We start from the raw sequence: 12,119 nt of genomic DNA on the forward strand, positions 1-12,119 counted from the left end.
TCATCCCAAACAATGGCTAAATTTACTTAAAAAAAAAAAAAGTTAGTATTTCATACTGGTTAGCACATGATCTCTGTAGTAAGATAGCTACTTGGGCACAAAAGGAAGAAGAAAAAAAATGCAAATGTATTTATTTATCTAGATTAATAACTGACACAAAAAGAAATCAACTTAGTATGTAATGCCATATCTGCTATGTTTAAAGCACCATCTGCTCATGCGTACTGCACACACATTGGCATACTCCTTAGCTGTAGTATAGGAACACATCCATCTGTTCTTCGTCAGTATTCTTTCAGTTGTTTGAAGAGTTTTGAAGAGGATGTTCCCGCTTTTCTTCTCCCTCCTCTGTGCGCTGAGGTCTGGCTGGGAGCAGCAAGGGTTTGTGGGAAATGCGCGAGGGATGAGAAGACAGACACTAGTATGCGCCGAACTTTAAACAGCGCTTTATTTTCGTATTTTAACCGGCAATGTTTGAACTTTGACGGCGCGTTTGAGCTCGCGTCTCTGTCGGGATGTTAATGAAAGCGCTGTGTGAGGGTTGGAGGTTTGCGCTCTGGACGTGTACGTGAAATCTTCAGGTAAACAAAGACACTATTGAAAGTTTGATAACAGCACGCACGCGCGCGACGCGATGCATCAGAACGCAACGCGCTTGTTATAATCGATAATGTTGCGAATAGCGAAACGCCTATGCGCTTTTCATACAAACAACTTCGGTCATTTATATAATGGCAGCGTTGCGTTCTATTGTGACTGGACGCGTCGCGTCGCTTGCAGGGTAAACGTTGGGGTGAAATGTTGTAATTTTTCTCTTTTTAGTAAATTCCACAACGCAGTAATGAACTCATGTCATTTTCACTACTCTTTTCATAAAAAACAAACAAACACACATGATTTTCTGATGTCAAAGGTTTATGGATACTTGAAGTATCATCACTGCTATCTTATTGTGTCTGTCCATGGCACAGTGAATTGTATACAGACACTCACACACTCTCACTCTCACACATATCTCTCTCTCACACACACACACACACACACACACACACACACACACACACACACACACACACACACACACACACACACACACACACACACACACACACACACACACACACACACACACACACACACACACACACACACGTAGCCTAATGTTTTTTTTACTGTACAAACTGTATATTCTATCCCCTTACACTCTACCCCTAAACTTACCCATCGCACAAGACTTTCTGCATTTTTCGATTTTCAAAAACACTCATTCTGTATGATTTATAAGCTTGTTTCCTCATGGAGACTTGTGCCACCGTGGGGACCTAAATTGAAGCCCCCACTGGGATAGAAAAACGTGAACACACATACTCACACACGCACACATACTCTACACTCCAGGGTACTTCAAACTATACCTTATTAGTATGTCTTTATGTCTTACATTGGATTCTTTCTTTAATAATTTCAGACACAATTGTTCGTTTTTTTGTTGTTGTAATAAATGGCTTGTATATTTCATATTTACAGGATGAGTTTACCCTTCCCTTTCTTGTTTCCTTTCTGTCTTTTTTTCCTTTCTGTGCGTTTTTGTCATTTTAATGAAAACGTAGTAATCATTTACAGAACTTTGCGAACTTTTGCGTTTTGTATGCATTGCGTTCTGTTGCTCAAATCAGTATTTTTTTATAAACTGATTTAAGCAACATACACTCTCTTATGTCTTCGTGAAATGCTGTTGTAGTTCAACAAGTCGTGAATAGGAACATACCAGTGTACTTTAAGCACATCATGCACTTGTGCACTAATGCTAGTTGCAATTGCTGAGGCGTTGTGTGTGAAACGAGATATTACACTGATACCAAGGGTGTAAACTACCCTGGTAAAATATGAGGATCTGAGACATTCTGTTTGTTTTCACATCTGTATTCATGTGTGCTGTATCTGATGTTTTGATGTACTGTTGTAGTGTGAAAACAGATGCTTTGATGATCTGTTATGTTTCTATGACTGCCTCCCTGTGGTGAAACACTAGATTTACAACAAACCCTTCTATTTTTACTCTTTATGTAGCATTTGAGGAGTTTCCACATCTAGAGTATTGATTTTGTTTTATAGTTTTGCATTCCCTGATGTACATACAGTATATTAGTTTAGCCTGAAGCCTATAATGCGGTTTTTCACTTTATTAGAGCAAAATAAGGTGTGTGGTTGATGATACTTTGATGTTTTGTTCTACAAAGTAAATTACACACACCTACTGAAAACGAATTTTGAAGCAGTTATGTTTATTTTTTTTTAAAAGTATGTTTAACTAGATAAGAATGTTTGGCGTGTAATTGTGTGCAGTTTACATTGTTGAACAAAACATCAAAGTATCATCAAGTTATGTTTCCCACAGACCTAAATTGAAAAAAAAAAACATTATAAAACCTCATATGAAAACCTCAAAGGAACCAGCGGTGGATTAGTCTGGGTTCTGACATCATCCCTGCACTACTTTATAGGCTTTTTAGCATGCATCAAAAATATCAGAAGAAAACACTTCCTATATCTTCTGTTGTTAAAATCAGAGGCCATGTGTCCAAACAAACTCCAAACAGTATTTTGGCACAAATGTTTGTCTCTTGGTAAAAAATCTCACTAAATTTGTCAGATGTCAGTAATGCGTAATATTCTCAAAAACCATTAACAAAGGAAATGCACAGGGTGGAAGAAAATACGACACAGATGTTAAAATGCAGGTTCATTTGCAGTGAATTTGTGCTGATCACAGTGTGTCTTGTTCTGTGAATTATTGGCTGAAACCATAGACATTTAGAAACCAAATTGTCAGTTTTAATAATTAAGTTAATATAGAAATCTATATATAGAATGAGGATGACAAAGACAGTTTGATAAACTTTATATTAAGAAGAAAGAAAAAAATACTGCTTGTATCCTTTCTGGGTGGCTTGTGTAACTACCTGGCAACATAAAAAAAAAATAGCTCATAATAATAAGATAAATATATTTTAAATGCATAAATAGGAGTTTTAAATAAGACTTTGCATTTGTCTACCTTAAATGGAAAACATTGTGTAGATAGTAAAGAGAAGAAGAAATGTGATAGGGACTTGAACCTGGGTCCACTATTATATACAATTTATTTGGAATAAAAGAGTGGCAATAAACGTTCTGAAATATGAATATTGATTATAAGATTAGTATTGGGCAATAGTATCAGTGTGATCACAGTGGGAAAATATTAGCGACTGGATACAACCTCATGTTACTGTACACACAGTAGGTTTTGTAAATGTAAACAGGTAGGACAAAAAGATCTGGGTTGGTATCAAAAATACAATTAAATAGCAGTGTAATATATGCAGTTGCTGTTAATTATGACAAACATTATTATTTGCAACAATATTGACTAAAGAAAGAAAAACACTGTTTTAAATGTATTTATTTGACTGTTTACTTGAAAAAATACATTAGAAGCTAAAAAAGCAATGTTGTTGACCTCATTGAGAAACACTTGAAGGTGGAATAAATTTAATGTGTTATTGATTACAGTATTTAGACTGTATTTCACATGTACTTGTATGATATTATGAATAATTTGTGTCGCTGAAGACAGTATTAGCACATTTGTTGCATATTGAAGAAATAATTGCCTTCAGAAAGTAAAATTGAAAAACTATTTCAGCCACAAACAGTTGTGCAGATACAGTGTGCTGCAACATCTCTGTTTCATAAGGCGCTTTCACATATTAAACCTGCTAAATTGCTGTAAAATTGCCAGATTAGGAAAGGTATCACATTTGCTGTTTATACAAGCAACAGCTTTCAGTCTTTTACTGGTTTCACACATCAGCAGGAAAAAATGAGCACCAAACGGCTCATTGTTGTAATTTTTTTAACCAGTTAATAATTTCGCCAGTTCACACGATATCTAAATGTTAAAATGCCTTTTAAAAAAATATTTTCTGAATTCGTTTAAATGCCATTAATGCACATTTTAACGCATTTTAATCAGCATGTGCTCATCTTTTCTCAAAGGCTACGTTCAGACTGTTTTGGGCATATCCAATTGAAATCCGATCAGATTAAGCAAGCCTGAATGGCCAAAAATCACATGAAATCTCTCTAATTCTGTATTATGTATGGTACATTATTTGTGCAGTATTAGTTCTATATCTTTTTTAATGTTAAACAGTTGGTCTATAAAAGTTTATAAAGTTTCAAACTGAAATCATGGACAACTGTAAAAAAAAAAAAAAAAAAAAAAAAAGAATTCCCTAAGTGAGGAACTTTATTTTCTCTATTTTTTCACTTCATAACATACTGTGGCCATGTTTCTAAACTAAGGAAACAGATTGTAGTGTAGGGAAATTTCTATTTGTTTTTGTGTAACTGTTTCTACAGTGAAGAATTGACAGCACTCTTGTCCGATCAAAGTAGAGGAGCAGAAGGAACTGTTGCATAACTGCCTCCCCTGCCAATGAGCTGACCCAGTTTTTTTCTACAATATATCATGAACTTCTCTTTTCCTTTTTGTTGTCATTTGTTCAGGCACTCAACAGATGGCACTGTAAAACTGTAGTGAGGTGTGTGTGATGACTAGAGGATAACTGATACTGCCCTAATACAGTAAATGAATTACAAACAAGCTAAGTGAACAGTACTATTGAATAAAAGTTTTCATGGTCATTCATCTCCACCTGTGTTCAGAAGCATTTGTCTTATTTAATCATCTCAGTGTCACAAGTTCTGTGTGAATGATCATAACCTTCTTCATGACACAGCTAGAGTCTGTATTATCCTTCAGTGGCTAATGGCTCTGAAACCAGAATAAAACAGATTGGACTCTGAGATCTTGGATGATGTCATTGATGTGGGAGGACAGTGGGTGATGATCGTTACATTTGTCCGAGTTCTTTCTGGTGTAGTTTTGGCTTTCATCTCTATTGGCAAAGGCCTGTGGTGACATTGGTCTTCTGTATTGTCGTCCTGTGGATTTGGGCTTTATCCAATTGTTTCTCTCTGGTGAAATGCGTGTGATTTTGCGGGCAGTGTGCGGTCGAGACACTGAGATATATTCAAATATGTCTGACGATAATCAGATGATTCCTTAAGTCGTCCACACAGAGTTCAAGGATGAACCGATTGAGATGTCCAAAAACATTTTGGTGGCCAGCGAATTATTTAGGCAAATCAAAGAGCGCACTATTCATTATTCTCTACTGATGTATGCAAGACTGCTCTACAATTCAGCAATCACATTCAGATCTGCCTCCATTCCGGTATGCAATGCTCACTTTTCTTGATCCAAACAACCAATGTTCCAATGTAAGTCCCACCCTACATTATTTGTATTATTTGATAAGCAGTTTCACTCAAAAATACATAACAATATGGTAGTAATGTAGGTCGCAACTTACCACTTGCCGACTTTCAACTTTTCAGTGAGGGTTTGTCAGCTAATTAAAGCAGTGCCACTAAAAATATTTGAACTTGAAAAGAAAAGCAATCTTTGACTAACTGACTGGCCGGTTGTTGTGTAATTGTAACTGTCTATGTGCGTTTGTGTGTTGTGTAGCAGCGATGCAGGGCTGAAGGACGTGCTGTCGGACTGGGACTCAGACATGGATGGTGTGGAATGTCTTAAGGACACAGATGTTCTCCACAATGGCAGCCGGCGCGACCAGGAAGCTGCCCGACGTCTGGCCAGGCGGCTTTACCACCTGGAGGGCTTCCGGCGCTCGGATGTCGCCAAACATCTGGGCAAGAAGTGAGTGCATTCAGCCACAAATTCAGTTCTGTTTTTTTTTTTGATCGGATACCTGTTATAACCACAAATCAGATGAATATTAGCTTCTAACTTGAACCTGAAGAAAGACAACCTGCAAAAATACACATGTGGATGCTTGCTTTGAGTCTGATTGGTTGGCGGTTAGTTTTGGGTTTGTTGACCACATTACAGTTCTCTCTGAAAAAGCTACTGCAGAAACCAACTAACTTAGCAACTGTGTTGCTAAGCCATCTTCTTAGTTAAGGGCACATCACATATTAATTGTTATTAAGATGTTTTATTTGCACTCAGAGCATGATTTCTGCATTTTAGAGCACAATTCAAAATGGAATTACCATGAGCCAGGCAATCCTTGCTGTCATTGCAGCATTAAAACGAACATAGCAACCTTTCTGTCTACTTCAGTGCTTGGCCCAGTTGTCAATTGTCTCACACTAAAAGAGTGTGTTTGCACAGTCCATATAATTATGCCAGATTTTTAAAAATACATTTTGAAGTTTGTGTGAAAATGGTGCATGAACATTTCAATTACATTGTTTTACATACCATTTCCACTTTAGGCCACAGTCAAGATTTTGACTTGCTCACTGCTGACTTGGTGTTTACAAATACATTTTAATGATTCTTTAAATTGAATTTTAAGTCCTTGTTACTGCAATATTACTCTTTAAAGTTGTTTGAAAAGAGCTTTCTAAATAAATGCCGTGACTTTGATGTCAGAGGTGGGTCCAGTTGTGCATGGGGAAACCCAATTCCCACTTGATTTTTTTTTAAATTGGCACAGCTCTGTCCACGCTCTCAAAACAAATTTGACACCATATTTATGTTTTCATACCAATGATCTTGTAACTACAAGCTGTTTATAATGGACTTTATAAAAATAGCATAGCCTGTATAAGAGCATCCAAAACAAAAGCTTGATTTAAGTAGGGCTACAACGACGCGATGTTGACTACGAAAATATGTCGACATGCGTGAAATGCGTCGACGCGTCACATTATTTACGTTCTAGAATAGAATTGATCTAGAATGATGGCGGCTTCTGCTCCCGGGCAAGAAATGTGAAAATGATAATTTATCATATAAAGCCAGACCACGACATTCAAAAGTGTGGGAGTACTTTAAACAGAAGCCGAATAAAACTGTGCTTTGTTTGCTCTGTAACGCCGGTTTCACACTGCACGCGGTGGCAGAGCAGAAGCTGTGCGCATGGAGAGCGGTAGCCGCGCACGCCCGTTGGCCTTTCACACTGCCAGTGTTTGTCTCGCGCAGCTGAACCGTGGCGTGTGTATTGCAAATACAGACGAATATTGTCCATTCGGTCACATTTTCCGGTGTTCTTCTCTGACCCGAGTACGTGCTTTTATTTATTATGGGCAGCATATATCTGCTGCAAATGCGACGGGGTTCCCCTCTTTCCCAAACACATGCATATATAACATGCTGTATATAGGTAGTTTACATGATTAAAGTAACATTAAAGTTAAGATATGCCTCTAGTTTTAATCATTTAAATGTGTCTTTGAAGTTTGGGCAAAAACTTCTGGCAGCTTTAGTCGTTGTTTATGCACATATCTTCAAAATAGACGACTAGTTATACATTAACAATATGCTGAAAGCTCCTGTATGTGAACCTTTTGCAGATAAATACAAGTGCATTTTTGTTTAGGCCTACTATTGACACAAATCAATAAGTAAATCATACTCAAATATTATAGTAAACAACATTTCTAATTAGGCCTACTCTGTATACATTTTATGATGAATAGTATTATTAGTTATACATAATGTTTAAAATGCCTCTTGTGTTCATATATTTCATTATAAAATGGCACTACCCTAAAAAGTTCGCTACTACCCTTCCTGAAATACCATTAATATTGTCATCATTCATTGATTTCATGTAAAATAATATACAAATTCACTACCCTCTTTGAAATACAATAATCAGATTAATCTGGAAAAATAATCGTTAGATTAGTCGACTAATCGTTAGTTGCAGCTCTAGATTTAAAGGCCCGGGTATACTTCGGCCGTCCGCGTTCGTGCACCGCCCGCATGACGTAATTTTCGTCACTCGGAGGGCTCGCGGCCGGCCGCACACCCCGTCCGCGCGCAGCCCAAATTTTGTGACCGTGCGGACGGTCCGCGTGCAACAGCGCATGCGCCAGCAGTACAGAAGAGTCCACTAGGTGGCAATAAACACAGTATTGAGCACAGTGTTCAGCCGTCGAAGAAGAGTGTGCAAAGACCGGTTTAAAAACAACACGCTTGGAAAAAAAAGAGAGAATTTTTGATTCTTCAGTGTTTCTTCCAAACTATGTAGCAATGGTGGATGCACTACAGTTCTTCTCCGATCATGCCCAGCGAATGTCCCGTTGATGACAGGACTCAGTGCTGCCCTCCGATGTCTGGTGGAGCATAGACACTTTTTTACTGCGCATGTGTCGAACGCGATCCTCCGCGCGCATCCGTTGTGTAGTATACTTTGAAAGACGCGCGGACAGGGCTGCGCGCGTGATGCGTCCGGGCGCGGTAAGTGAAGTATACCCGGGCCTTAAGGCATCATATAGTTAACTGTGGTGAACTGTGCTCGTTGTTCTCTCAGATATGTTTCTTTGCCTCTGTTAGATCTGTGTGTGACTTTTGGTCAGCGACTGCACTAGAGCAGTTAAACACCCTCAGTCCCCTTAAAGAACTGCCCTCAGCCTTCAAGTTCATCCCTCATATTCTCACACACAAAAATAAAGATTGGAACATACAGGCATTCATCCATATTCATATGCACTCTCAGTGCCAGACACAGTACTCCAGAGGAGAGCATCATTACTCCTGTGTGCTCTCTAGCACCGCCTCCACAGCCCTGCACTCATCCTGTCTCACTCTCCTTCTGTCTGAAGATCATCACTGTCCACAGCATGTGCTCATCCTGTCTCACTCTTCTGCTGTCTGAAGATCATCACTGTCCACAGCATGTGCTCATCCTGTCTCACTCTCCTGCTGTCTGAAGATCATCACTGTCCACAGCATGTGCTCATCCTGTCTCACTCTTCTGCTGTCTGAAGATCATCACTGTCCACAGCATGTGCTCATCCTGTCTCACTCTTCTGCTGTCTGAAGATCATCACTGTCCACAGTCCTGCACTCGTCCTATCTCACTCTCCTGCTGTCTGAAGATCATCACTGCCCACAGCATGTGCTCATCCTGTCTCACTCTCCTGCTGTCTGAAGATCATCACTGCCCACAGCATGTGCTCATCCTGTCTCACTCTCCTGCTGTCTGAAGACCATCAATGTCTGCAGCATGTTCTCATTCTGTCTCACTCTCCTGCTGTCTAAAGATCATCAATGTCCACAACATGTGCTCATCCTGTCTCACTCTCCTGCTGTCTGAAGACCATCAATGTCTGCAGCATGTGCTCATCCTGTCTCACTCTCCTGCTGTCTGAAGACCATCAATGTCTGCAGCATGTGCTCATTCTGTCTCACTCTCCTGCTGTCTAAAGATCATCACTGTCTGCGGCATGTGCTCATCCTGTCTCACTCTCCTGCTGTCTGAAGACCATCAATGTCTGCAGCATGTGCTCATTCTCTCTCACTCTCCTGCTGTCTAAAGATCATAACTGTCTGCTGCATGTGCTCATCCTGTCTCACTCTACTGCTGTCTGAAGACTATCACTGTCTGCAGCCTATCACACAGATCTTCACAAGAAGATCTTTTCAAGCAGCCATTGACAAATCTTGCCATGTACACTTTGTCACATATCAGCTTTTAGACATTGTTCTGTTTTTTGTTATAAGTCCGAAATGACAAGGATGCAGCCTCACGCAATGCAAAGTCAATGGAGAGCGTTGGATTGTCCCCCCCCCCCCCCCCCCCGGTGTGGGCGTGGCCTAAATACCCTCTGTCTCTATGGGTATGATATCATCAATAAGTGAAAGCAATGTGTGTTACTATGGTAATCCAGGTTGAATTTTCAGTGAAAAATTCATCCCTTACATCCCAAAAACACAAACACAGTTCTCATGAACAACTCAATAGCATGAGCACGACAGTCCAACTAACAAACATATCACATTTATGACAAGATTAGAGGATTATATCGATCACGAAAAGAGGACCCTAAGGAAACAAACATATATTTGGAGAATAGTATCTTACTTTTCGGACAGACTTTGGGAGTTGACGCTTGAAACAGACAGCGAGGAGGTTTAGACGCTCCAGGCTTGTACGGTGTGGAAATGAATGGGTAATTATCATAGCTGAAGTGAACGACAATACGACTGCAAATGGACAAGCAAGCAAGCAAACATGACATATGAGCATATTCAAGCAAAAGCAAGCATATATTAGTTCTGTGAAACAAAACAAAATCAATGTTACTCGCCTATCGAGAAGAAATAAAGGTCCTCGGCCTTCGCTCCTTGAGTTCTTTCCAGCGCTGGAAAGCTGATCCGATATTTACATGGGTCCTACTTCTTGCCTGATCATAAGCCTTCTTTTGTTCCACAGACAATTACCAGTTGTCTCTCATGTTGTTAAAGGGATCCCATGGTGTTAAGACTTGTATGGCTTAATATAACATAAATGATGACTCTTACTGAAATATGTAGTAGAAAACCCATGAAAGATCTACGTTATTTAAAAAATCCATTATAAATTTGGACAATGGGCGGCGCCATTTTGTTTGCGTTCTAGGTTGATGGCGTAGAATGGTTGCACTCGGCAATGAACTGGCTCTACCCGTAGCTATTTTTACCACAACACACCTCGAAAAATGTTTCAGTGTTAACCAAACACCATCAATTGCTTTGTAATTGCATTTAAAACACACATGTGCACACAAACCCTCTCTCTCTCACACACAGACACACACACAGACACACCAATATATCGGCACGTGCGCTCACACACACACACGCTCACACACGCTCAATCAGCTGTAATGTTATACATGAGGTTGACTTGCCTAGTTTGTCACCTGGTTCCGATTCGGCAGGCCAGCACTCTCCCTGGCTGAATCCGAAATATACCCTCAAGGGGGCAGCCATTTGTAGTGGTGTCCAGACCATAGTGGACGTTATTGAGTGCACTCATTCAATCCCACATTGCACCTCAATAACGAGTCCGAATTCACTCACTCGTTTTCATTCACTCATCAAGTGAACTGAATTAGTGGATTACGTAGGGAATTAGTGATTGAAGTTTTAGGGGGGTTTTAGATTCTGATTGTGGAGACGGACTAGGGCAGCCCATAACACAATTCGATTGAGACAGATCAGTCTGTCAGGTGTGTGTGTTTGTGTGTGAGAGAGTGTTTGTGTGCAACTACAAAGCAATTGATGGGGTTTTTTCGAGGTGTGTTGTGGTAAAAATAGCTACGGGTAGAGCCAGTTCATTGCCGAGTGCAACCATTCTACGTCATCAACCTAGAACGCAAACAAAATGGCGCCGCCCATTGTCCAAATATATAATGGATTTTTTTCATGAGATTTCTACTACATATTTCAGTAAGAGACATCATTTATTTTATGTAAGGTGGAAAATAATCAAAGATATTTGAAAAAGAACAAAATCATCTGCTTTAAGGCCAATTTATACTTCTGCGTCGAGTGCCGCCGTGAGCATTTATACTTCTGCGCTGTTGTCCGCGTCAATGTGCAATTACACATGCAGACGCTAGTAGGCAGTGTCCTCGGGCATGATGGTGTAATCAAGACAACAGCCGAAGAAGAAGCAGCTTGTTGTGTAGAATCTGTTCATTCATGTCGGAATATCAGCAGCAGTGAGAGAGCGGCTTTTCTTGCAGCTTGAGTTGTTGTATCTAATACAAATTAAGCATCTCTAGTTGATTAGTAGAGTTAAATAAGGCGATCTGGCGCTGGAATGCGTTTGTGAAATCATGCAGAGCTCGTGGCCGCTGTTTTCACTAGCGGTGAGCAATCGATTGCTGTTGCGGAGACTTCATTCACGAAATATACCCTAATGTGTCCCTGTTCTTGATATACAATTACTGATTAACATCTTTGGTTTTAATGAGAAAATAAATAAACTATACTCAGCCAATCTATGTATTTATTTACTACCATAAAGAATCGCTGGACTACAAAAATATTTTGTTATAGCAGACATAAGGAACTATCATCCCATTTCTGGACACACACACACACACACTCCTATAGCAGACTTTTTATTTATTTATTGACCTGAGGGGTTCTGACTGACCAATCACAGCGCTTGCGGTCCGCGTAGAATTGATGCGTTGTTACATTTTTTTGAGAGGTGCGCGTCAGGGTACGGCGTAGGGTACGGCGTATCCAACGC

The 12,119-nt window shown here is 39.8% G+C and overlaps 1 protein-coding gene across 9 annotated transcripts in view; it reads left to right on the forward strand.

The window, feature by feature from the left end:
- Nucleotides 1-12,119, forward strand: part of psd3l (pleckstrin and Sec7 domain containing 3, like) — a 151,272-nt gene that overhangs the window by 54,762 nt on the left and 84,391 nt on the right. For 6 of the 9 annotated variants that reach the window (XM_079805352.1, XM_079805354.1, XM_079805355.1 and 3 more), the window contains one exon: nucleotides 5,582-5,773. In XM_079805352.1, coding sequence (XP_079661478.1) covers nucleotides 5,582-5,773 — 192 coding nt within the window. Of the gene's footprint in view, nucleotides 1-374; nucleotides 582-4,554; nucleotides 4,590-5,286; nucleotides 5,332-5,581; nucleotides 5,774-12,119 lie in introns of those variants that run through there. The other 3 variants (XM_079805361.1, XM_079805358.1, XM_079805357.1) reach the window with 3 other exon arrangements.

This window comes from Gobio gobio, assembly GCF_949357685.1.
Source record: "Gobio gobio genome assembly, chromosome: 22".
Lineage (NCBI taxonomy): Eukaryota > Metazoa > Chordata > Actinopteri > Cypriniformes > Gobionidae > Gobio > Gobio gobio.